The following is a 27,826-nucleotide window of genomic DNA, read 5'->3' on the forward strand; positions in this document are numbered from 1 at the left end:
TAATGTGGTGTAAATGTGTTCAGTACGTTTTGGTTTATTAAAGAAAAGAGATTTAAATATATCTAGGGGTGCAGATTCACTGTGGTGGCTCTGTGAATCCATGCACCAGCATCAATGCTGTAATTGGCTGGCAACAACCTAATAGGAAAGTTGTGGCTGCCATTTTAGATATCAGGGCACGGTCCTAGAGCCTAACAATAAAAGTGAAAAGTAATAGAAAGTGTCAGGATAGATGTACCCTGACCCCATGGGTATAAATGAGTTGTCTGTGAGGGACCCCTGATGGGCAAGAGATTGCTCAATACCTTTTTAACACATGTGAGGATCCACAGATCCATTACGGCCATAAGAACAACCACTCATGTGATTCCGTGATGGATCCATGGATCCAGAACCCAGACTGACACTCACCCACCCACACAGACACTCAAACACACACTCACACACCATACAGATACTCATATACTGATACAGAAACTCACACACTGATACAGTCACTCACATATCCAATCACACACTGATGCAGCCATTGATACACCCACTCACAAACCAGCAGAGACACCCACTAACCCACTCACACACACACCCACACATATACTTTCACATATACTCACACACTGATACAGCCACTCACATACCCACTCACACACTGATACAGCCACTTACACATCCAGTCACACACTGATACAGTCACTCACAAACCTACTATCACACCTACACAGCTACTGACCGATCCACTCACACACCTACAGAGACACTCACAAACTCACTCACACACCCATACAGCCAATCATCCTACAGTCAGACACCCACATAGCCAGTCACATATCCACACCCATAGAGGTACTCACACACCCATGTAGGGACTTACACATTCATGCACATACCCACAGACACCTACACACCCACTCACACAGCTACTCACACAGCTACTCACACACCCACACAGACACTCACAAATCCATTCACACACCCACACAGCCACTCATACACCCACACATAGACTCACATACAAATTCACATACCAACACTCCCACTTACACACCAAATTAAAAACCCACACAGCAACTCAAACACCCACACCAACTCTCACATACCTACCCAAACAGTTACACACACTGATGTATAGACCCGCACAGCTAATCGCATACTCACCAACACACTCACTTACACACCCATTCACAAATCTACACACCCACATATTCACTAATACACCAACTCACAGACCTACACAGTCACCCACATACTTACTCACAGACATAAATACCCACCCACACAGCCACTCACACACCCGCTCAGACACTGAAATACCCACTTACACACCCAGACACACGCTCACACACTCTCACACACCTATTCAGCCCCTCACAGGCATTAAATGAGTTGATATTTTTGAATAGTTGCTTTTGGGTGGGAACTGATCTGCACATCCACCATGAATCCTAAATGTTCTGCTTTGTATTGAATGTGTGCTTTTGGTTTTCAGATCCACGACAGGTTCACAGATCTGAGTGAGAAATTAATAAAAAAGGATTTGAAAAAAAGGAATAGTGTTTGGGAAAAGGTTGGCTCTGCAAAGAGCCATTGTGTTTCTGATATTTAGATGTTAATTATGCATATAACAGAATGCAGGTTTTTAAGTTGTTCAAAACACCCCGTTGCCGTCGTCTATGAAATTAATTCCATTGTTTCTATATAGTCGATCCATATGAAAGTGTAAGTTACTATGGTATATAGAGCTCATGTTGTGGTCTTGGAGGAATGCAGAAACAGTTGTATTTGCATGTTTACTGGATTTCTCTCTCTGTGGATAGAATTCGGTTGACCATTGCCACTATCATCTTTGGCAAATGTTGGAGTACACCAAGGCAGTATGAGGGAATGTCCTACCTTCTTAATTAGCATGAAAGAATGGGGTCCTCAGACTTAGAACAAAGAATTACAAATTTATTTCATTTGTATTAAATTAATTCAAAAAGCAAAGCTATTGGATGCAAAAGAGTTTAATTCAAAATTTCATAGACATCCTATTCAATGGATTAGAACTCATAATACATTTATTCGATATCAACAAGTTTATATACATGTACGTGCCCACATTCACAACAGGGAGGGGTGAAGTGAGGGAAGTGTCAGGGATAGGATAGAAGTGGTCTGAATCATTCGGTGACAAGTCTTATTCTTGATTTGAAGACTATATACATGTGGTCCCTTAGAGTAAAGGCCACACCATGAGGCTCGTAAAGAGTCCAAAATACGACTGGCAAGACAAAAGCCTAACTCCGTTAGAGCCGTTAGTGTCTCGATTGGGGCCGGAGTTGGTCAATGATTGTGTAGTCTACGTTTCGACCCGAATAAACAGTAGGAGTCTTTTCCTTACAAAAGGGTCTTCATCAGGACAAAGAAGTTGTGGGCGGGCAACCTCCTATCGCGGGGGGCGAGAGGGGCTGGATCAACAGAAGGATGGATTCTCCCGGACCAGAGTAGTGATTTTTAACTTTTGACCTCTAAAGGTTAGAGTCTTGACTGTTTCTTCTAAAGTTTCTTAACGGTAGTTAAATTTTCAAATTTTTCAGCCACTATCATTTAGTTTGTTAGGCGGATGGGAAGGATCCTGCAAATGGTACCCTGGGTAGGTGCACCAATATATCATACTATTCCATGTAGGTTAACTAGGAATTATTTAGAGAAACGCCACTGGTATACACTTAAATTAGCAGTCTAAATGGATTCTGTATAAGGTTAAATGTTCCAATATGTCGTACTCCATATAGGGAAATGAGTAAGCAAAAACCCCTTCTTATGGACAGATGGTTCTGGGAGCATCTATCAGGTTGAAAAGTATTGGCTTTAATTTATGCCTCCACAAATGACGGCTATTATTGGAGGAAGACTGGATCCTACGCAATGTTCACAGCCTCCTTAGGACGTCTGCGAGTCCGCCCGAAGTTCGATCATAGAATGCTCAGCGCTCTGTCACAAAACCGCAGGCATACCGTTCCCGTCCCATCTGAGACTCGAAATGCTCTATCTCAAACCTGCCGCTGAGATAGGGCTCCATTGCCCAACACGCTGTGCACTGGACATGGAGGGAATCTCCCCTCCATCTTCTCTTCAGTATTCTCTTGCGTGACACTAGGGTAATCACGCCGTCCAAGCTGCATGCTACAGAAGGATTCTGGGGGCTCGCTTTTGATAAGTGTGTTGGTGGGAAGATGGGTGACACTTCTCTGGTCGGGCCCAGTAAAGGAGGGTTTCCAGCTGTACGTTGAAGACAGGAGGTTTAAATGTTGGGCCTTTGAAGCAGGATAGTGGTAGCGCATGGCGCATAGCGGGAAAGTGCTTCATAAAGTTGATGCGCAAATGTTACCCAAGCATTGTATGTTACATCAATAGGAATGTTTAATCGTAGTTGTTTGAGGCCACTTATTAATTGTGATGTTTCTTTAAATTTTAGCGAACCCCTCAGGATGGGCTCATGAGTAGAGCCCGAAATGCATTGGGTGACATCCCTTTCGCTAAATGAAGTAAGTTAATGTTTATTGAAATACGTGTCCAGAAAAAGGCTCGGATGGGCATATCTGGCCATGAGAAGTTGTAAAAATAAACATGTTGCACGAGTACTTTAAACTACAAAATAAAGACAACTACAGTAAACTTTGGACTACCTGGAACCATTTTGTTGAAACCGAGGAAATGTTGATAAATTTACACGATTATTGCCCAACACGCTGTGCACTGGACATGGAGGGAATCTCCCCTCCATCTTCTCTTCAGTATTCTCTTGCGTGACACTAGGGTAATCACGCCGTCCAAGCTGCACGCTACAGAAGGATTAATATTGTACACGGATATAAGAAACTCAAACGATGGTGTGCACTGCAAACCCCTTATAATGAAGACATAGACATGACATTTGGCTTTCAGGAAAATGATTAAGACGTGCCTTTTGTCCAATTTTTAGCCAACCGCCTCTTTGTCCGCCTTTATCTGATTTAGCGCTGGGACGCTCTGTCTTTGGGACAGTATTGCGCTCTATAAATGCTGATAGCATAACATAACATGACCCTCTGTATAAATGGGACAATTGCAGTAGCTTTCGTAGTATTCATCAGGAATCAATTGAAACATTAAGAACCCTTCTCCCAAATTTCCATGTGAACTTGTAAAGCAAAAAATTGCAATGTTGCAAGCATTAGATCCAAGTAAAGTGAGGAAATGCACTAATTTACTACGGGTGGGCGGAGTTCATGGAGTTCAGCTATTCAGAATTCCGTGGAATACCCCCAAAACTCTGCTCTACTTTGCAGAGTTCTGTTCACGGACGGAGCTGCTGTACACACTGCTGCACAATGCCCTTTCTGTTTAATAGCCAGTCCTTTCCCTTTACCTTTTACTGTCAGTATAAACTACCTAGCAAAACTCATGAAAGCCAATGCTCTTTACCTCTAGCAGCCCCCATTACAAACCAGGACAGAAAACTGTTAGAAAAAAACAGATCTGAAGCCAAAGCTTTTTTTTTGTTTGCTTTAGACTGAAAGAGAACTCTGCTTTCGGTCTGCGCACGCGCTGAGGGACACATATCCCCTGATGTTAACGCTGGCAAAGCCAATATGAAATACTGCGTAGATTACCACTGTCACCCACAGTAATTACATTTACATTTAGCCAAGTTTTCTTTTTACAAACTGAGCAAGAGCACCAATAAGCACACAGAGGTGAGGAATTCTGCAATACGGATCAAACACGCATTTGATTTACGTGTTTTAGCTGATATTTAAGGGATTTGCTTACAATGTTGGATTGTAACTGTTGGGAGTTGTACAGTGCCCAATCCAGTAATTGAGGGAGAAAGGTGGTCAGTGGCAGTGCATAATGTGCACAAGAGACATTTTACAGAATTGCAGGGCATTATCACAGTGAGCAGCAACATTGTGTGGTATTTTTAAGAGAACAAGATATTTGTTCCTTGCACCCCCTGGTCTACGTAGAACATTCTGAGTCCTGCGCTGTCCCCAGACCGAGAATGCTGCACAGATAGAGGGGTCGTGCTCAACTTACACCAAGCTCCCCCGAGAAGCCACAAGCCATTACCATTAAAAAGGGTGCAAGGTGGAGGCACACGCACAGTGTACGACTAGTGCAACCAGAGAAAGAGGAGAGGGACGGGCTTCAGCCCGGCAGCCAGAGATACTACTCGCTACTAGCATAACTCAAAAATGGAAGAGAGTCAAGTCTCATAGGGAAGTTATTGAAGGTAGGGGTAGTGGAGTGTGAAGTATCAAAACTCTTTCAACTCCAGTAGCGGAGTGGAGTTCACCGCCCTCGCTTATATTTCACAAGGACACTCATTTGGGTGCTTATCGAAGAAAGTGTTCAACATATTTTTCATCATTTTTTAATGTTGGCTGTTCATCATTCAAAGATGCAATATTTAATTCGAAGGTATGATACAGTATCAAAGTTTGAAAAAGTTTGTGAAGATATTCATTGACGTTACTTTATTCCTGAAGTGCAGTATGGGCAAAATGAGAAGATTAATAGCAATGATCTATGCAGTTTCTACTAAGAAACCAAACTATGGGGCTCATAACGATGCTGGTCAGACGAGTGCCTGACCGACATAGCAGTGGGAGTGGAACCACCCAACCAGTAGTTGGCGGTTCTACTATCTGTATTCCAATGTGACCACCAGCACGGCGTTTGGAAATATGCCTATTTCAATTGCAGCTATTAGTCGGGTGGTTCCTCTCCCATTGAAACATCCATTTACCGTTTGCCTAGCACACAGTGCATGGATGTTTATAGGGGCACCACATGGGCCGCCCCAGTCTCCAGAGCAGAGGCCCAAATGGGACAGGGCCCTGCTAGGGACTCCCAGAGTCCCTTTCTGGCAGCCATTTCCTAGCGGTAGGACCGCCATGAAAAGGCAGGGGAAAATGGGTATGGTAATCCCTACGGCGGTGCATCACCCCTATTGCAGAGATTACAGTCTCACCACTGCCCTAATGGGCTCAAGTATCCCGTGGGAAAAGCAGCAAGCTGTCCCTCTACCCAATGCCTCAGACTGCAGGATCCGAATTCGGCGGTCAAACTGCTTCGGTGGGCCCACCACTGACAGCCTGTCGGTGGCAGGCCCACTAACATCCGAATAGGGCCCTAGGTTTTAATTTCCTGTCAGCACACCGACTATAAAGTCAACTTCTAAATACTGATGTGTCTTTAAAAGCAGAAGAAGAAAACAGAGAAACATTGCCAACATTTGCGGTGTATTTATGTGTGGAAGAACATTTTGATTTGTCAACATGCCACATCAATTACAAGTATTGCTATGATAAATTACAGGACAACAAAATGCCTGCCAGACCAATGCACAATAAGTAAGAGGTGCTTGATATTCCAGTAAACTTTGACATCTAAATGTTTATGAGACAATACTGAGACAATCTATTCACAGTTTTCAAGCAATAGTTTGTATGGAACCAATGACTGGAAAAATACCAGCCGCTGAGTTTCAGAAAGGCCTTAAAGGTAGAGTTGTGTATTTGCACAATATCGTGGGTGGAGGGTCTAAGGGAAGATTTAAAGACCAGTTTGATTGATTCCCCACAACCAATACTATATCACACAAATCATTTGCAGGTCTATTGAGCTTAGAACAGCTCTATAATGCAAACATCCCTGAGCTCCTTCCTCACAGTGAAGGGTTTGTAGCCCTTGGTTGCACTAGGAATTGCAACTAAGACGAGATCCCAGATGATGAAGCATGCCACCTCGGTTGGTGATGGGATTCCGTCCTCTTTAAAGGACTCCCCCGTATTAGAGTAGGAGCCATTGCTTGTACTGTTTGTGTTCTAGAGCTGTTTTAAGCTCAATAGACCCGCAGATCATTTGTGTGATATAGAGTTGTGTATTTACCTTTAGATTTTAAAAACAGCATTGCAACTGTGGGTGTAGAAAGTGATTTTGAAGAACCACTTGGTATTCTAGAAAATGGTGTGCCCACAAAAACAATACAAATGTGCCAACAACTAGTGGATGTAAACAGTGGAAGAAATCGAGGGGCATATTACCAAGCAATAGCGATAATTATCGCTATTGCTTGGTTAGAGACAAAAATTTACAGCTGAGCTGCGGCGATTTTTATCGCAAATAAACCTTGGTATTACCAAGGTTTATCGCAAATGCGATAAAAATCGGCCGCAATGCATGAATATCGGTCAAAAGTCAGCAATATTCATGCATTACCGAGCTAATGCTCTTAGCCATGTTATCCACCTCCCATTGGATAACATGGCTAAGAACTGCTCAGGGCAGGTGTTAGCTTTTGGAGATATTCGAGCTTAGCGCGAATATCTCCAAAAGTTGGTAATAGGAGATAGCGATGTTAGCGACTGTTTCCAGTCGCTAACATTTTGGCACGCCCACTTTACATGTCATTAGTGACAAATATCACTGACATGCAAAGCTGGGCCCAAAATGGTCGCTATCTCCTACTAGCTGTCGCTAACTGGTGTTAGGGACAGCTAGGTAATAGGGAGATCATTTTATCTCCGCTTTATTGGCTTTTAAAGCCCAAAAAGCGGAGATAAACCCCCTTGATAATATGCCCCCTACTTACTATCTTAAAGACAATAATGTGTACAGTAAAGATGTAGATGTTGCCTCACAATAGAGTTGCATGGAGGAAGAAATGATGCTTTTAAGTAGACCGTTTGTTAAAAAGTGGATAAAAGCAGATCTGAAGAAAGTCCCAAAGTATCAATCCAATGCATTCAATAGAGGTTTGGGGGGTGATATTGATGAAATAAGTTAAGTGGGCTGCAATGAGTTTGTGGGAGAAAGGCTTGGAAGCTGGATGTTTTCATCAACTATTTCCTACTGGAGTAAATGGGCAGTATGATGACTGCCCTGTGCAAATACCCGCAACTGAGTATAGGTCTGCAAGGATATTTTCAGAGGACCCTAAATCTTTACAAAGTATGTGATATTTATTCAATCTCTTATTTGAAAGTTTTATCTGGTATGTATTATGCTCTTTACCATATTCTTAAGACAGGAGTCAATGCAAAAAATGTGTCTGCAAAAGAACTCCCAGTGTATGACCAATGAATACTGGTATTATCACCATTGCGAGCTCAAGAGTAAGTTGCAAAATTTAGGTGTACCAACTTGGTTTGTAACACTGAGTTGTGCAGAGTGTGCATGGGAAACACCAGGAGAACCTTACTCTTTGGATCCTGCAAATGCTTGCAGGTATTTTAACCATAGATTTCAAGCCACGTTGTCCTTCATCTACAACAAAATATATCTACCCCTTTGAGAAGTTTCTGTTTTCATTTGATGAAATAATTAACAAGCAAGAGGTGCTCTTCATATTCACATGAAGTTGTAGGTGAAAGATGCACCTACATTTTGAACAGACATGGATGAGTCTGTACTTTCTTTCACAAAGGAGTATATTACATGTACTATTCTAAAATAAAATGAGAGAAAAGGCCTAAAGCAGCTAGAACTGCATTTTCAACCACAAAGATGTGGAACATACTGTTGGTAGAAGTACAGAGGAAAAGGAAAGTTTTTACACAAAATGTCGTTTTGGATTTCCAAGACCTGTTATTTCAAAAAGAAGAGTAAACAGTTGTATGTCTGCCATGAGATATACACTTACTTGTAAATAATCAGACAACATGTACAACTTCAAGAGAACAGAGGCTTCAAAATATATTATTGACTACAATCCTGGAATTTTGAAAATGTGGAATACCAATATGTATATTCAGTTTGTGGCTTACAACACTATAGCTGTTGCTCATAATGTTACCTCAAACATAATGAAATCTAAGAAGACAGAGAGGAAAGGTGTGTGGAAAGAGAGTTCTGCTGAAAAGTCTTTTACAAAAAATGTGTACAGCTTAAGTTTAAAGATGCTTTCACACAGGGAAATGTAATCCTATGAATATGGTGGCCATTTGAGTTCTGCTAGTGTACATTCTAAGTCAAAAGGAATTGTTTAGGTGAATTGAGGCCTAGCATCAAGTCAGAAATGAGTTTCAAAATATTTTCCCGGAAATTGAATATTTTCCAGAGTCTGAGTCAGACAGTACATACATTGTGAAAACAAACATGTTACATACTAGAAAATGTCTGTCTATATGAAGCACTCCAGTATTACACATGTAGAAACAATGTGACAGAAAATGTAGATGAAGGTAAAGTTTCAGTAGTTGGTTGCATTTGGTGCGACACAGCAAGGCCAGTCGAATTAGCCATAGAAAACTGAGTTGCCAAACTGCCTAAAAAAGATTATTTTTCTATTTTGCACTTTTTCATTTGTTTAAACCTTGGCACTTTGAAACAGAATTACTAGGGACTTTGACTGCTATGAAGACTCTTGTAATGATGCACAGGATATCATTGCGTGCTTAGTATTTCCAAACTACTTGCAAATGTTGAATGATGAAATTGAACAGGAAGATATAGCTGAGGTTGTTAAGGAGAAATCACAAAGCAGCCAAAGTACAGGTACTCAAAGTTAGGACCCACTTGGAGAACCAATCGTTCAAAATGAGGCTGCTATTGCAATGAATGAGATGGAGATTGCCATGGAAAAAGCAAACAGGATTCTATTGATTTGACAGATTTATTTGGACAACTAAATGATGAGCAAATGGAAATGTATATGGAAGTGAAAGCTACAGTTGAGCATGTACTGCTTCATGACAAGGAAGAGTGTGAGTGTTCAACATTTTAGCCTATACTGTTGCATTTAAGCGGTCAAGCTGGGTCTGGTACAAGCTTCTTGATACAAGTTCTTACTGCTTTTCTACAGTCGACTATAAACTGTAATTTATAATGTGTGGTTACAGCACCTACTGGGTTAGCAGCACACAATATCAAATGTATTACTTTAATTTGTCTTCTGATGCTGCCTGTGGAACAAGACAACAAACTGCAATGCCAAAATGTATCTGGTGAAACTTACCATGAAGTGTCAAGAGAGTTAAAATAGTTTAAACGTTTAATCTTTGATGATGTGAGCATGGTCTCAAACTTAATGCTTGCCCTTGTGTATTTAAAAAAGCAAGAGGTTCTAAGAAAGGATTTTGATGTCCTATTTGGTGGAAAACATTTGATTGTTTTTGGAGATCTAAGTGCAACTACCCCAGTGAAAGGTCAGCCTCAAATACAAAGTATTAATGAGGAATATGCGACAAGTATCTGACATTGAATATGGTAATATCCTGAAAGATATTTGAGTAGGACTTCTTTCAAAAGAGGGAAGACATGTTCTAGAAAATCATCTTCTTAAAACACTGTATCCAACAAGGAAGGCAGCAGCATAACTAATGTTCACTTTTGTACAAGAAGACAAATATATTGTGTGCCTAATGCCTATATTGGAGCAGTGTGCATCTTTTAACAAAGAATTGATTGAATTGGAGAAAGAAGATATTTTTCAAAGGAAGGTAAAAGATAAAATGAAACACCAGATTTGACTGTATTGCTAAATGAAAAGTTGCAAGTAAAACTGGATTCAATAGAAAAATCTGTTTATATAACCCAAAATTAGAACAACTCAACTCCTCACGAAAAAATGTATTTGTGTGTGCCGCACCTCTCCACTGGCGCACCTCTCCACTGGCTTTAGGCCAACCCGTCCCAATTATATGTTGGATAATGAGCTGTTAGCTCTTATGGTGTGCACTACCACTGCCCCTGTTGTAATAAACAACAAAAATTCCACCCACTGTGGATTGCACCACCAAATGTCATTAACACAAGTATCAATGGAATCTGTTCGGAATTTCCGAACAGATACTTTCATCTCCGAAGCAGCACGCTACTTTTCCTGGCACAGTAGCCGCTTACATACAATTGGACACTGAACAAGGACGGACAAGATGTGATATCTGTGCTTATTGGACACAGTCAGCACGCCCTGACAAAGTTCTTATGAATGAAACGCGTTGGCTGCCCGATGAAAATTGAATAAAGAAGATTTAAAAAAGCAAAGAACTACTGATGGACACTTTTCATTGATTCCATTGATACTTGTGTTAATGACATTTGGTGGTGCAACCCACAGTGGGTAGAAGAAAAATCTGTTTTGCGAGCTGGAGGATTAGAAAAATGTTTATGTCCATGCAATAACTGTAGGATGATTTTGTGTCAAAATGTAAGTTTTAAAGTAGCTTTGGTTAATGGTGCTATGGGTAGAGTTGTTGATTGTATACATTTTCCTAATAGGGATGAGGTGGAATACTTTCCGATTAAATTTGATCAGGTTGACAACACTAAGAAAATTGGACAATGTACTGCATGTTTTTTGCTAGTGAAATATTTACATGTTTTCAGAAAGAGTTTTAAGTTTATCTAGCATATGCTGTTACTATTCGTAAATCTCAAGGTTTAAGTTCAATTACAGCATTCATTAATATTGATAGTACAGTATTCAAGTAACGTATGCCATATGTAGCTTTGTCTCGAGTTAGCACATTGTCTTGTTTGTATCTGTTTGCATTTGATGACAGCAGAGTGAATGCTAATACAAGTTGTATTAATGAATACAACCGATTAATAAGGGTTTTTATTGCTTCTCACTGATAGTATCCAGTTTATGAGAAATGTTCCAGCTGTCCAAAGCTGAAACTTTCAAAGCACTGTAGAGTTGTTGTTTGAAAGAAGGAATTGAAAGACAAGAAGGAAGTTGTTAAAAAACTCAGAATAAGGGAACTATTGCTGGTTACCAGTTATCAAACACCACTGGTGTCGACTGCTGTGCTAATGTTGTACTAAATGCATTGCTTTCACTGCCCTATGTTGTAGTTGCAATTAAAGAAAAACAATAGAGGTATTGTGTTCTGCACTGTCTGTTCTGTTCAGGCTTCTTTGTAGTGAGAGAATTAAAGTACATTCTGCATCAGCGATTTGAGACATTGTAGATGTGTGTATTCAATCTGTACAGTTTACTCAAAACACTCAAGAGGAGGCACAGGTGTTTCTAATGGTGATGTTTGGAGTTTTAGAAGAAGAGGAAGTATGTTTTGATGCATTATTTGACCTGTTTCTAGAATGCGAAGATTGCTTATACATCAACTACAGAAAAAGATTTGAAGTGAGTTAGTTATCTAACTATACAATATTGCAAAGCTGTGACTTTTGACAGATTGCTGAGACAGGCTACACAAAACAATGTATGCCCAAACTGTCAAATATATCTTCTGTGAACTTTACATGTAGTAAGAAGTGGCAAATGTTTTTTTCAATGCTACAACGATGCAGAGCAGATGGCACTACATTAAAAGCATTGATTACTTACTTTACAGCTGGACAAATCTATTTCTGGTAAAATATAGACTACTAGTGCTATCATTTTTCATGAAGGAGTTAGTATTGCATCTGGTCATTACACTGTCTATCAAAAAAGTGAAAGTGGATGGACAGAAATGCAATTATAGCAACCTGAAATGTAAGTAAAGATTGCCTTGGAAGTTAGCAAATTCCTATCTTTTGCTTTTGGAACCAAAGTTCTAAGGAGGATTGCTGCTGGAAAAGTGGAATATTCTTGGTATTGTAGATGCATTATTAGGATTTATGACAATGATGTGGCCAACAAAGGGTGATGTCTTTATGAGGTTTTTCCTATTCTTGTGAGCATTATATATGTACTAGTTCTTCTAATGGAAATGTTCTCAGCATATTTTTCTTTGGATAAGTAGAGCAAGTATAGGTCAAATGATCGCTTAAAAAATTATATTGAGTGCAGTGCGCAGTGTTCCGTATTTGCAGTGACATAATGAAAATTTTTTATACAGTCAATATGATTTTGCCCACTGTTCAATGATGATTCTTTACACAGTACATCATTTATGGTGTATAAGTATAAAAGCTAAGAACAGTCAAAAAAAGGAAAGTGAAATTCTTATTTTTTTTACAACATAATGTCACAGCATTAGAAATTTATATCAATGTGTTTCAATTTTGAAATTATGCATTTTTTGAATGAAATGTAATTTTATAAATTGTTATACTAATTTATATCTGTTTACTTTTCTTTTTATACAGATAAATGGCACCATTTATTGGAGTAATGTGGTTTACAAATTAGTTCTATCAGTGTTTCAGCATAAGATTAAGTTCCCAGAGTTTTCCAGAGTACACTTATTCATACAACACTAACACATACCCACTCACACATACAGTCACTCATATACCCCAGCACTCTCCTATACTTCATTTCACATACACTCACTTGTACAGTTGGATACCCACTTATACTCCCATACAGCTACTCTCACACACCCACATACATACAAACAGTCAGACACTGCTATAGACACTCACACACTAATATATCAACTTACACACCCAGTGACACACTGATCTACACACTAACTCCCCCAGCAACACACTGATAGAGCCACTCACATACCCATCAACACAAGGATACAGCAACTCGCACACCCAGTGACACACCAGTACAGCCACTCACACATCCTCACACACACAATACAGCTTTTGTACTGGTTCAGAGGACCTGCCTTGGCAATTTGTTCTGGACTATTCCTAATAGAGCAGTACCAAGACTAATTTACATAGGGCTGGATTTAGCATTTAGGGTAAAAGAACAATGGGTTGCAACACTACCCCAAGTGTTTTCCAGTGGATAGACAAACCACATGCATTCCGGCCATCAACTCTTTTCGGTCTATTGTAACGCCCTAAGTTGGCATGTGTATGTCCAAAAATGGATCTCTTGCTCACTGTGTCACTGAACTCATGCTGTATCTGGGTTGCTTTTCTTCTACTTCAGAGAGGACTTAGCTTGGCAGTTCTGACTGGACTGTTCCTATTAGACAAGGGAAAAGACTTAGACTGATTTGCTGATAGACAAATCAGAAGTTGCATGGCAGGCAGAAGAAGAATAGGTTGGAATGCTACGCAGTGGTTAGAAAAATTGTAAGCATTCCTCAAATATGTGTCTACTATGTTTTGAAGAGTTGAAATACTCCTATGGCATCTGAAACTTTTTGGCAGGGCACTGTTCCTTGCTCGGTACCAGCAGGCTCTATGCATGCCAGATTCTGCAGAACTTTGCACACCACAGTAGTTTCAGAGCAAACAAAAACAAAGAAACAATTATCCCCATTTCCAGGGAAGGTTTTCCTTGGTGTAAGGTCATTATTATTATTCATGTTTTTCTGTCCCCACCACCAGGTGTTGACTGACGGTGAGAGGCAGAAAAAAATGCCTCACAGAGTTTCTGTAACTTGGGGGCAGCTGTGTAAGATGCTGCATTTGACAGTCTTCTGTTTTTTGGGTCCGTTCAAGATAGCTTTCTGTTCATGGAAGCTGGTGTTCCTGCCAACCCTAAAACGGGTGTCCAGACTGTCAGTTTGGTGGATACAATGTTCCACATGTTAAGTATATAAAATTCTAGTAATAATATATTTCTTTATATTTATATTGAAAGAAAATTCCACCTGGAGTAAACAATATATATTTTTCGTATGTATTAATAAATATTAAAAGTGATGTATATAAATAATTAAAAGTAATTTAAATTATATTCTAAACAAAAAGTAAGTTTACGTTAATTTTCAAATGATAAAATGTTATTAAAACGTAAACTAATATGAAATGATGTTTTATTTTTGGATAATTTTAATAGAAAGTATTTAAAATACAAAATATTATTATTGTTGACTATTTAAAATCATTTTGTTTACTATGGTGCATTATTTTAGGACACTACCATCATTACTAATGCTTTTTTGTGGCAGTAGTAACTTTAAACGCAGAAATGTGGCTTTTGTGAAAGGCTCACTGTAGTAAAATTACTCAAATGTGTGAGAGTAAATCTATTAGTAGTAAATCTATAAGTGAAGATTTACCTTTGTTAATAGGCCCACACTATGCCAATTTAGCACACAATTTAAATCACCACAGTAGAAATTCAACTGTCAGCTACAGAAATGTGGTGGGAAGATTTTATTTTAATGCAGTCCTCAAACATGCACTATTTATGCTGAGGGTAGGCAAAATAAAGACAAGTGGGGCTAAGTGTTATGTCAGATGTGCAATTGGCTTACTTTATGTAATCTACAGTAGAGTATCTGTATCTGTGCTTCTGCACTCAGGATTGGAATATAAAAGACCAATTACAAAGAACAAGGGAAATATTTTGTTATTTCCTATGCAATCTGCAGGATTTCAATGTCACTAGTATTTAATGGAACTTGACCTTCAAATCAATTGATCCCATCTCTGTCTCTAGTGCATACTAGATAGTGAGTTGCAGAAGCCCTCTCCTATGTTACATTCTCATTTTCTTATCTCAACATGTCTATCATTTGGTGCCAATTCAGAGAAAATATTTTAATTTTTCCCACTTATCTTGGCAATCTACATACAATCTATGACAGGTTTTAGAATGGCTGTAAATTATTACATAGTATATCATGCACTTTTCATCAATGATGCGCTTTTTCCGAAGAAACAAGAATCTAAATGAGTTCATTCTGTAAATTTTCCCTTGCTGCTTCCAATTCTACTAACAACATGCATTTGTATTCAACACATCGATCCTACCTGTATTGAATTAACCAGGATTGATAAAACAAATCACTAACTGAAAGCAAAACAGCTCTCACCAAATATTTTCAGAGTTCAGTATATTTGCACAATAGTAACGATTCTCCACACTTTCAACAAGGATAACAGAATTTATAGAAAACACAACATGAATACACACGTACATGAATATAAACATTACATACCAGACATAAAGATTTTGTTGAAAGTAGGCAGCATACGTATAATTGCATCATCAATGAAGGCAGATTCCTTTACTTTAAATGTTTCAACCGCCAAGGTAGCATCTAAGTATTGATCATGGATCTTTTTCAGCTCAGACATTGATGCCATTTTCAATGATGCAAAATTGTAATCGCTGTTTCTCCTCTCTGTGTGTGCAGCTATTATTATACTAAATAATTTACATTTTAAATTATTGACGTACAGAAGCCAATTTGATTTGCATTTAATTCAAACCTCATTCCATTAAAATTCTATTCTCTTTTGATGTCAGCTGAGTGAAGAGCTTAAACATTTTTAATCCTGTCTGCAAGATGTCATCTTGTCAAATATACCCCCAACTGGTTGAGACAAACAGAAAAAAATTTCCATCACTTAATTGAAAGAGGTTCAACAGTACTAGTGCTGCTACACTGAATAGGATTTTTGTAAAAGTCCTTCAAAAACATTCATTTGCTAGGTTAAAGACTGGGGCACCCTCCCCAGGGCTAGTGCTTGGAGTTTCTATTTGGGGGCGCCTGCCTCCTAGGATCACTAAGAGGATTATCCAATCACAGATGACTATTGGAGGTCGGCAAAGAAGCAAGAAGGGAGATTGGTATCCCTTTTGAACGATTCAGAATAAATTGCTTTATTCTGATTTGTACTTGTGTGGTAAAATAGCTGAATAGGGGCATTGAACACTATTAATTTTCGAAAGACTTATAATAATAATAATAATAATAATAATGGATTTTTATAAAGCGCCTGGTTACGCTCGGAAGCGTGTCCCCGCGCTGAAACCAAAGAACTCAAAAACAGAAGTGAGGAGTAAGCCCGATTATCGTGAAAATAGGTATGTTTTTAACTTCTTCCGAAAGCTGGATTCAGATGACTCCAGGCGGAGGTTAAGAGGTAGGGCGTTCCAGCTCTTCGCTACCAGGTAGCGAAATGATCTTCCTCCCATGCGGGCCTTCCTTATCCTGGGGACCTTTAATAGGCCTCCATGTGAGGAGCGCAGGGCGCGTGATGGTACATACCTGGTGACTAGATTCTGGAGTGGTGCTGGCGCTTTCCCAGCGAGGATGCGATGACAAGTACAGAGGGCTTTGAATTCAACTCTGCTCCTTATAGGCAGCCAGTGGAGGGTCTGAAGGGCAGCTTTGGAGGCCGATCTTTTGGGAGATTTTAAAATGAGGCGAGCTGCCGCAGTCTGTAACACCTGAAGGCGATTTATTGCTTTTCAGGTTGCTCCCAGATACAACAGATTGCCATAGTCTAGGCGCGATGTTACGAGGGCATGTACCAGCGTCCTACGGGCAGATGTAGGAAGGAGTTCTAAAACCTTCCGTAGGCTTTTTCGGACGCTGAAACAGACACCCGCCACACGTCCCAACTGGGGTCCAAAGGACAGATCGGCTTCAAGCCAGACACCAAGGTTCCTAACTTCCTGATGAGGTGTTGGAACCTCACCTAGGCATGTGGGCCACCACGCCGATGACCAAAAAGATGGGTTCCCCCCACCATGAGCACTTCGGTCTTGCTGCCATTTAATTTGAGGCAATTAGTGGACATCCAGGCTTCAAGGTCTTGCATGCAAGCTCTGAAACGGTCCATAGCAAGGCCGGGCGCACGTGAAAGGGAGATAACCAAATCCGTGTCATCGGCGTAGGACACAATCTGCAAGCCATGGCCCACAGCGATATGAGCCACTGGGGAAACATAAAGTTTAAATAGAGTGGGGCTCAGGGACGATCCCTGTGGAACGCCCTGGCCCAGTCCGATATCCCTGGAATAATAATCGCCCTGGCGGACCTGGAAGCTTCTTCCAGTCAGGAAGGATTGGATCCATTTGAGTGCAGCTCCAGATATTCCTCCACTATTCAGACACTGTAGCAGGGTGGTATGAGCTACAGTGTCGAATGCTGCACTCAGGTCCAATAGGACAAGGGCCATAGTATGACCCTCATCCACCCCCTGACGTAGGGTCTCCACCGCCGTCAGGAGCGTAGATTCTGTTGAGTGGCGGGGCGGAAGCCAAACTGGGTATCATGTAGTAGGGCTGCCTCTTCAACGAAATCCATCAATTGCAAATTGACCGTTTTTTCAGCCACCTTGGCCAGGTAGGGCAACAGGGAGATGGGCCGGAGGTTCTCTAGCTTATCAAATCTGATGTTGAGTTTCTTCCTAAAGGGGTAGACCCACCGCCTTTTTCCAATCTTTGGGCACGGTCTCAGTGCTGAAGGACACGTCAAGTAGGTGTCTGATATAGGGTTCCAGTACCACTAGGCTATCAGCCAGACGTTTTGGTGTCGTAGGGTCCTGTGGAGATCCCGACTTCACAGATCTGCAGATTTATAGGAGGTCTTCTGGAGGCGGGGTGACAAAGTTGGTCAGTCTATGTCTGTCCCCCCAATCCCTAGGGCTTTCCACAAATTCTGTTCCATTAGTGGGTTGAATCGGAAATGCAGAATACATTTTGGCTATCTTATCAGCAAAGAAGTCTGCGATCCTATCGCAGGATTCGGCCGAGCAGTCATCTGGGGCAGTGGCTCGTTTTCCACTCGAGAGAGTTTTGTAGAGTGAGAAAAGCTCCTTCTTTGAGTTACCCGCTTCGCTAATTCTAGTCGTGTAATATGCTGCTTTGGACTTCCTAATTAGCCCATGATAAATTTGCCTCTCAATCAAGTAGGCGTCTCTGGTTTCTTTAGAGAGAGCCCCACACCACTGTCTTTCCATTCGCTTCAGTGCGGCTTTCATGGCTCGTAGTTCATCACTGAACCATGGGACAGTTTTTTGAATACGGCCTCCCGATTTGGCTCTTGAGAGTGGGGCTGTACAATCTAGCGCCTCATTGTTGTGTTTACATAGATTGGTGTTAGCCATGTCTGAATCACCCCCCCCCCCCCCCCCCAGGGCTTCCCCCTTTAGTCAGCTCCGCACAAAATTTGGCCTGGGAAAAGGTGGCCCATCTCCGCCTGAGGTGGTACAGTGTTACTGGCTGCGCAGATCTTGCCCCAGAAATTCGTATGGAGAATGGTACTAGATGATGATCCGACCATTTTTATTTATTTTATTTTATTTTGAAGCTTATAGAGCGCACAGCTACCTCCGGCGGAGGTGTCCCGGCGCTAGATTACATGACAATCCCCATAAAGAGAGACCAGAATCAAATCATACAGATGGACTAGGAAAGGCACACTTGATCGAGTCCGATCCTACTGCTTAGTGAACAACCAGGTTTTGAGTTTGCGACGGAAGATAGGCTCAGATTCGAAAAACCTGAGGTCAAGGGGGAGACCGTTCCAGAGCTTGGCGGCAGTGACGGTGAAGGATCTGCCGCCCGTCCGAGAAAGCTTGAATCTAGGAACCATCAGCAGACGCAGATTGTTGGATCTAAGATGTCTGACTGAGGCCGAAATTTTGAGACGTTTTCTCAAGTATAGCGGGCCGAATCCATGAATTGCCCGAAATGTCAGGATCAGTATTTTGAAATCAATGCGACGTAGAATGGGGAGCCAGTGAAGTTCTTGTCGATAGGCTCTGACTGAAGTACGGGCCGGGATGTTACCGATAAGCCGGGCTGCCGCATTTTGGACTATTTGCAGACAATCAAGGAGGTAAAGGGGAGCACCTGCATATAGACTGTTGGCATAGTCTAAGTGGGTAGTGATAAGAGCCTGAACCACAGTTTTACGAGAAGATTGAGGGAGGAAGGGAAAGATTTTCCGGAGCATACGTAGTTTGGAGAAACAGGACCCTACTACTTTGTTGACTTGAACACTTCCGGACAGAGAATTGTCAAAAATGAAGCCAAGATTGCGAGCTGCCTGCACCGGGGAGGGAGGGGGGTTCAAGATGGGAGGCCACCAGAGGATTGCAGGAGAGGGAGATTTCTTACTGAAGAAAAGAACCTCCGTTTTATCGGTGTTCAGGGCAAGATGATTAGCAGACATCCAGGTACAGATATTTCCAAGGCAGTTTCTAAAATTAGAGAAGAGGGAGTCAGAATGGTCTCGGAATGAAAAAATTAGCTGAGTATCATCAGCATAGGAGACCACCCTGACCCCCCAGGACTCCATTACTTTGGCCAAAGGAGCCACATAAACATTAAACAGTAGTGGACTCAAAGCAGAGCCCTGGGGCACTCCACACAGGAGAGGTTTGTCCTCGGATTCAAAAGGGTGCATCATAACCCTTTGAGAGCGGCTAGACAAAAAAGAGGTGATCCATGCCAGAACTGTCCCACCAACCCCAAGCTGGGTGGTAAGTATTTTATGGGAGACAGTATCAAAAGCCGCGGATAGGTCGAGGAGGACCAACATGGCCTCCTCGCCCTTATCCACTGATTCCCTGATAATTTCAGAGACCTCCAGCAGTGCGGTCTCAGTACTATAACCGGACCTAAAGCCGGACTGAGAGTCATGAAGCAGCTGGTTAGACTCTAGGTACTCCGCCACTTGTTTCTGTACAACCTTCTCCAAAATCTTAGCAGGTTTAGGCAGGAGCGAGATGGGGCGGTAGTTGCTAAAAAGTAAGGGGTCGGCACCAGGTTTTTTCAATATGGGGACAAGTCTAGCCTGTTTCCACACTGAAGGAAAATGACCATGTGACAGAGAAGAATTCCAGATGGAAAGAAAAGGGTTCACTAGAATAGGGGCAAGAACGCCCATGACTTTAGCCGGGACAGGGTCCAGAGGGGAACCGGACTTAACATTGCGAAGCAAAGCTAGCGCAAGGTCAGAAGTAAGCTCAGTGAAAGAATTAAAGGAGCAGGAGGAAGAGGGACGAAGATGATCGTCAAGGTGGTCCAGAGTTGTTGCAAAGGAAGAGGAGAGTTTAATTATCTTTTCTTGAAAAAAATCAGATAATCCATTACAAAGATCTTGTGAGGGGGTACAGAGGGATTTTGAGGCAGGGGGGTGAATGAAATCTTTTACAATAGAAAAAAGAGTTTTTGAAGAATTCTGCACCTGCTGAATAAGATTGGAGAAGTAGGTTCTCATTGAGGAGCGTTTAAGTTTATGAAATGCATTCAGGGCAGATTTGTAAGCCAGTTTGGCTGAAGGATCGTAATTGAATCTCCATTTACGTTCCAGCCGCTTGCATTTGCTCTTCTCTTCGCGTAGCAGAGGAGAAAACCAGGGAGCAGAGGGACGGGATCTAAAGGAGGTAACAGGAGCAAGAGGGGAAACCAAGTCAAGTGCATCGGAGAGAGACGAGTTCAGTCTCAAGGTTTCAAAATCGAGGTCATTTTGCTGTTTAAGGTGAAAATGAAAATGAGCCTCCAAGGAGACACAAGTAACTTTGGTCCATTTGCGTCTAGTTCCTTGAATAAGGGGAATAGGGGGAGGAGGGGAAGGGGTCGAGAAAGAAAAAGGAATAAGAAAGTGATCGGTCCAAGTCAAAGGGATGGGGGAAAAGGTAGAAAGAGAAGGAAGATTAGAAAAGATGAGGTCAAGTGTATGACCGGCAATATGGGTCGGACCGGTTACCAATTGGGGCAAGGTGAGACCTTGTAAGGTATCTAACAGGGAGGATGCAAGAGTGCAAGAAGGATTATCGACGTGAATATTGAAATCTCCTAAAACAGTGAAATGGGGATGTTTAAGCGAGAAATCAGCAATAGTATGCATCAAAGTGGTCAGGGAGGAAGAGGTAACCGCAGGGGGGTTATAGACTAGTATGCCTGCACAGATGGTACCCGCAGGGTCCATTATTGAAAAATGAGCAGCTTCAATGAGGCCAAGGTTAGGGATTTTTGTCAAATTAAATTTAAGATGGGATTTAGCGACAATCGCAAGACCCCCTCCTGTCTTAGAATTGTCTCGATTGATGCAGGAGAGACAGTAGCCAGGGGGAGTAGCCAAGGTGATGTCTGGATTGGAGGAGTCCTTTATCCACGTTTCGGTAGGAAACAATAAATCCCAATTATAGGTATCAAGTAATAGCCAGATATCATGGGCATGGGCTGGGAGAGATCTACAATTAAGTAGTGCGGCCTTTAATATGATAGGAGGCAATTCATTGATGATTGCGTGACGTAACGGTACTCTAGATACCAAGGGAAGGGAAAAATTACATTGAGGGCAGGAATAGGCTGCATTTTCTAGGTTAGTGGAGTTGCAGCAGGTAGAGGGAACACAAATGGCATGACGGAGGTAATGCAGTTGTTGTGAGGACCAACATATTTTAGAGGCAAATGGGGCAGGGGTACTGGCGCTGGGCGCGGGTCCGGCGTGGACGGGCGCAGACAGGCTTGCCTTAGGCGCGCCTTCGGCGCGCCGTCGGCGCGCCCGCTGCGCCCGTCCGCTGCGCGGACGGGAAAGCCCCTTCCTTATATCCATATCCAGCTGGGGGATGGGAGGAGGGTGGGAGGCGTCCAGGAGCTGGAACGCTACCCTGCCTCCCCCCAAGATGGCGGTTCCGTTTTGCCCAGCCGGCGAGAGCGCTGCGCTCGGCTGCACCGGTAAAGGACTGATGATCGGGACCCCTGTGACGACTAGATTTCGTCAGAGCATGCAGGCGGTCAGTATCCGGTAATTAAAAGCTCACGATTAAGATATATACAATTTTAAAACAAGCCGGTCAGCGTAACTTGTAAAAGGTCGTCAATTACCACACAGACAGTTCAAGGTAAAATTTCATACACTCTCACACAGTAAAGGTTTGGAAATAGCTTTTGCGAAAGAAATGCCCCCGGCTTCCGCCTCAGGGGAGAACAGGTAATCTAGATGCTGTAGCACAAGCACTCCTTATGTAGTGAGGGAGGGCGGGAGGCGTCCAGAAGCTGGAACGCTACCCTGCCTCCCCCCAAGATGGCGGTTCCGTTTTGCCCAGCCGGCGAGAGCGCTGCGCTCGGCTGCACCGGTAAAGGACTGATGATCGGGACCCCTGTGACGACTAGATTTTGTCAGAGCATGCAGGCGGTCAGTATCCGGTAATTAAAAGCTCACGATTAAGATATATACAATTTTAAAACAAGCCGGTCAGCGTAACTTGTAAAAGGTCGTCAATTACCACACAGACAGTTCAAGGTAAAATTTCATACACTCTCACACAGTAAAGGTTTGGAAATAGCTTTTGCGAAAGAAATGCCCCCGGCTTCCGCCTCAGGGGAGAACAGGTAATCTAGATGCTGTAGCACAAGCACTCCTTGGGATAGGGATGGGGGTCATGGCTTCTACTTCCCCCCAATAGACGAATATAGGATCAAGCAGATGTCCTAATTGATGAGTGGGACCATTTACAATTTGATTTAGCTGGAGGGTTCCTAGTGCCTGGCAGAAATTCTTGCTAACGTTGTCTGAAGGGTTATTCAGGTGTAAATTAAGATCTCCAAGTACCAGGAGTTTGTCTTTACACAGCGCAGTTTCTATAATGCCTTCGACCAGACTCTCCTCAAACCTGGCTATAGGGCCTGGGGGTCTATAGATTAACATGCCCTTCAGCGTGCAGCCGTTATTCACTTTAATAGTGAAACTTCCTGCCTCACTGTCCAGGATGGGAGAATAGTCTAGTTGGCATCGTAGACTATCCTGGGCTACAATTGCAATACCCCCTCCTCTACCAGTGAGTCTGTCCTGTCTATGCATTATATAGCCCTCTGGAAGTGCCTCTAGGGCATCAGGGGTCGATCCTTCATCAAGCCATGTCTCAGTTAGAAACATAAGATCCCACTGTTTCTCAGTTAGTAGATCATATAAATCTAACTTGTGTTTCCGTAGCGAGCGTACATTAAGCAGGACACAGTTCATAATATAGTCTGTAGTGGCCACATTCCTGCCCGGATCATAGGAGAAGTGGCAGTATTCGCAGCCTATGTTGTCCTCCACTCGCATGATGTGTTTACAATACTCGGCAGTGTTACTGCGGAAAGTCAGTAATTCCTGTCTGGCCCACTGTATGTGGCCCTCCCGAGGGGTAGAGGGTATGGCTCTGGACCGCGTACGATCGCGGACGGGCACAGACGGGCTTGCCTTAGGCGCGCCCGCTGCGCTCGTCCGCTGCGCTTCCGTGGAAAGCTCATTTATGTGTGACGGTGAGTGGGCGTGGCCTCAAAAGTGGGCGTGTCCCAGAGTTTGAGCCGCGAAGTGCTCAGGGTAAGTGGGGCGTGAGATTAAAAGACACAGAAAATACAATTTCAAGTTTTTAAAATCGTCGAGCAGTCTCTCCCTGCTTCACCCTCAGGAGTGGATCAGTTTCGTGTTTGGCGCGCTAGCAGATCAGCGCTTTTATAGGGGGGTGGCGGTAAGTGGGTGTGGCCTCAAAAGTAGGCGTGCCCCGGAGTTTGAGTCGCGATGGCGGCGCTGGAATCCCCTCCCTGTTGCAGTGCTAAGGTCCGCTGTGGCAGGGTTTATAGCTACCGTTTTCGAGGAGAAGTACTCAGGGTAAGTGGGGCGTGAGATTAAAAGACACAGAAAATACAATTTCACATTTTTAAAATCGTCGAGCAGTCTCTCCCGGCTTCCGCCTCAGGAGTGGATCAGTTTCGTGTTTGGCGCGCTAGCAGATCAGCGCTTTTATAGGGGGTGGCGGTAAGTGGGCGTGGCCTCAAAAGTGGGCGTGTCCCGGAGTTTGAGCCACAATGGCGGCGCTGGAATCCCCTCTCTTTTGCAGCGCTAAGGTCCGCTGTGGCAGGGTTTACAGCTACCGTTTTCGAGGAGAAGTGCTCAGGGTAAGTGAGATTAAAAGACACAGAAAATACAATTTCATATTTTTAAAATCGTCGAGCAGTCTCTCCCGGCTTCCGCCTCAGGAGTGGATCAGTTTCGTGTTTGGCGCACTAGCAGATCAGCGCTTTTATAGGGGGTGGCAGTAAGTGGGCGTGGCCTCAAAAGTGGGCGTAGCCTCAAAAGTGGGCGTGTCCCGGAGTTTGAGCCGCGATGGCGGCGCTGGAATCCCCTCCCTGTTGCAGCGCTAAGGTCTGCTGTGGCAGGGTTTATAGCTACCGTATTCGAGGAGAAGTGCTCAGGGTTAGTGGGGCGTGAGATTAAAAGACACAGAAAATACAATTTCAAATTTTTAAAATTGTCGAGCAGTCTCTCCCGGCTTTCGCCTCAGGAGTGGATCAGTTTTGTGTCTTAATATAATACTGGACTTCAGTGCATATGGACTGTGACCTTACAACATTTCAGCCTCATCGATTCCATTATTTGCTTTCTATCTGCCATTGTGGTAGAAGCTCGGACTCACCCACTGAGGTTCTTAAATTCTTGTGTTTCTAGGGCCTCTCTTTACAATGGTCACCTGAGAACAAGACCCCAAGCCGAAATGCGACAGGGCAAGCTGCTACACACTTTGATATTCATTATCTAAGTGTTTAGTTTTTCATGGAATATTGGTGTGTCGTGTATTTGTCATATATTTATGAGTATATATATATATTATGAATATTTGCACTTTTCTAAGTGCATTTGGATTTAACCAGGAATGTTTGACAAAATGCCAAAAATGAAATTTGCGCTTTGAAATTATATTGTAATTTCATAAAAAACATTTATGACGCTATATTTTCCTATGTATATAATGATGTATTTGGAAACAGGGTTAATGTCATGTAAAAATGATTTAAGGCATGATGGGATAGCTAAATTACATTGATTGTGCACTAATCATGTAGTCTATTTGCTATGTCCATCGTTGTTTTTTTTTTTCCTGAACACGTGACCTTGGTGGGAAGGGCATTTTACTTTAAAATGGCTTTAATCACATACAGCCTTTATGTGAACAAGGGCGCCTGAGCCCGAAACGCGTCATCTGTTGACTGCTGCTAGGTTAAAATAAAACATCTTGCCTGAGAACAGAAGCGGTTCGTGTCTCTTTCTTCGCCGCCGAGGCTTTGGTGGAGGTGGAAGGAGAAAACCTGTTTGCGATATATATATATATATATATATATATATATATATATATATATATATATATATATATATATATATATATATATATATATATATATATATATATTTAAAGGAAATGCAAAAAAAAAAAGAAAGATCCACAGGAGCCCACTCGGTCAGTTCAGCATGTTTATTTTTGGAATCACAGAATAGGATATATATCCAAACTTCCTACTATCGCATGTCATTTGAGCTGTCATCAGTGATGTCACTGACCATGTCATGAATGATGTAATATGTGACATCATCAGCAGTGGATTGCGGGTGCACGAAATATAGTTAGTACAACTAACTATATAGGAGCAATTTCAATGGTTTTGTATGAGTGAAATGTCCAGCTAACTATAACACCCCTAAAACGTATAGTTTTTGAGTGAATTTTAAAGGCTTTTTAAATGCTAATTCCTAACAATATAGGGCCTGAAACCTATGGTTTTTTCAGTGAATTTCAAAGGTTTTTTAAATGCTAATTCCTAACTGTGTAAGGCCTGAAACCTATGTTTTTTTCAGTGAATTTGCAAGGTTTTTAAATGCTAATTTCTAACTATATAATGCCTGAAACCTATGTTATTTTCAGTGAATTTCAAAGGTTTTTTAATGCTAATTCCTAATATTAAGACCTGAAAGCCCACCAGGAATCTCCAGTATGCGCCAGGGGACTGCATTGCAGAGAGGTGTAATGAATCCACGCCCCTTTAAACACCTCTCTGCAACGCAGCCCCCATGCATGTTTCAACAGGGGGAACTAATCCCCCTTGCATATTGGGGGCCCTTGGGGGCCAACTAGCCCACCTGGAACCTCCAGTATGCGCCAGGGGGCTGCGTTGCAGAGGTGTAATGAGGCTATGCCCCTTGTTACACCTCTCTGCAACGCAGCCCCCTGGCGCGTTTGCAGAGGGGGTACTAATTCCCCTTGTATACTGGGGGTCCCTGGGGGCCAACTAGCCCACCAGGCGTCTCCAGTATGCGCCAGGGGGCTGCATTGCAGAGAGGTGTAATGAGGCCACACCCTTTTTTACACCTCTCTGCAACGCAGCCCCGCGCATGTTTGAAGAGGGGGAACTAATTCCCCTTGCATACTGGGGTCCCTGGGGGCCAACTAGCCCACCTGGAACCTCCAGTATGCGCCAGGGGGCTGCACTGCACAGCGGTGTAATGAGGCTGTGCCCCTTTTTACAACTCTCTGCAATGCAGGCCACTGGCGCATTTGAAGAGGGGGGACTAATTCCCCTTGCATACTGGGTGTCCCTGGGTCATATCTGCCCAAACGCCGATATCCCGAACGATTGAAAATGACTTTTCTTGAGAAACATTTGGATTTGGATTATCATGTCCTATACTTTGGAATTTTTGAAAGACTGACTTTGAGGATGCTATAAATTACTCAAGTTTGCCCGAATTGTGTGGGTAAAATTGATACCTAGTCACTTTGAATAAGAATATACTTACGTCTCGTCTAACATTTGGAAAAAATATCTAGGTATATGACAACAGGATACTGACATAACTTGAAGGAAATAAGAACGCCCTGAAGAAGTTCTGTTGTACAGAACAAAACGCGTCGGCTGGCTGTGGTACATAAACTTAAGGAAAATAAAAGCATTTGAATATACACCAAGATTCAGCGCTTCAATAAGGACTCTAAGTGATATGATTTGATTGGACTTATTGTGCAAGTGGTGCTGTGCCACACTTTGGAATATTCTCCACTACTCTCTACTACTTACTCTCTACTACTCCACTACTCTCTAATACTCACTCTCTACTACTCATTCTCTACTACTCTCTACTACTCTCTCTCTCTACTACTCACTCCCTACTACTCACGATCTACTACTCTCTACTACTCACTCTCTACTACTCACTCTCTACTACTCTCTAGTACTCACTCTTTACTACTCTCTACTACTCACTCTCTACTGCTCTCTACTACTCACTCTTCTACTTACTCTCTACTACTCTCTACTACTCACTCTCTACTACTCTCTACTATTCACTCTACTATTCACTCTATTACTCTGTACTACTCACTCTCTGCTACTCTCTCTACTGCTCTTCACTGCTCTCTACTACTCACTGTCTACTCTCTATTACTCACTTTCTACTCTCTACCTCTCTCTACTTCTCTC

At 42.4% G+C, this 27,826-nt stretch overlaps 1 protein-coding gene across 1 annotated transcript in view; it reads right to left on the reverse strand.

Moving 5' to 3' along the window:
* LOC147693612 (nicotinamide N-methyltransferase-like) overlaps positions 1-15,956 on the reverse strand; it is a 99,262-nt gene extending 83,306 nt beyond the window's left edge. The window contains exon 1 of the mRNA XM_086933241.1: positions 15,783-15,956. Within this exon, the coding sequence (XP_086789367.1) occupies positions 15,783-15,930 (148 nt within the window). The 5' untranslated portion in view covers positions 15,931-15,956. The remainder of the gene's footprint in view (positions 1-15,782) is intronic.
* Positions 15,957-27,826: the final 11,870 nt, after the last annotated feature.

The sequence above is a fragment of the Lissotriton vulgaris genome, chromosome 8 (assembly GCF_964263255.1).
Source record: "Lissotriton vulgaris chromosome 8, aLisVul1.2, whole genome shotgun sequence".
Lineage (NCBI taxonomy): Eukaryota > Metazoa > Chordata > Amphibia > Caudata > Salamandridae > Lissotriton > Lissotriton vulgaris.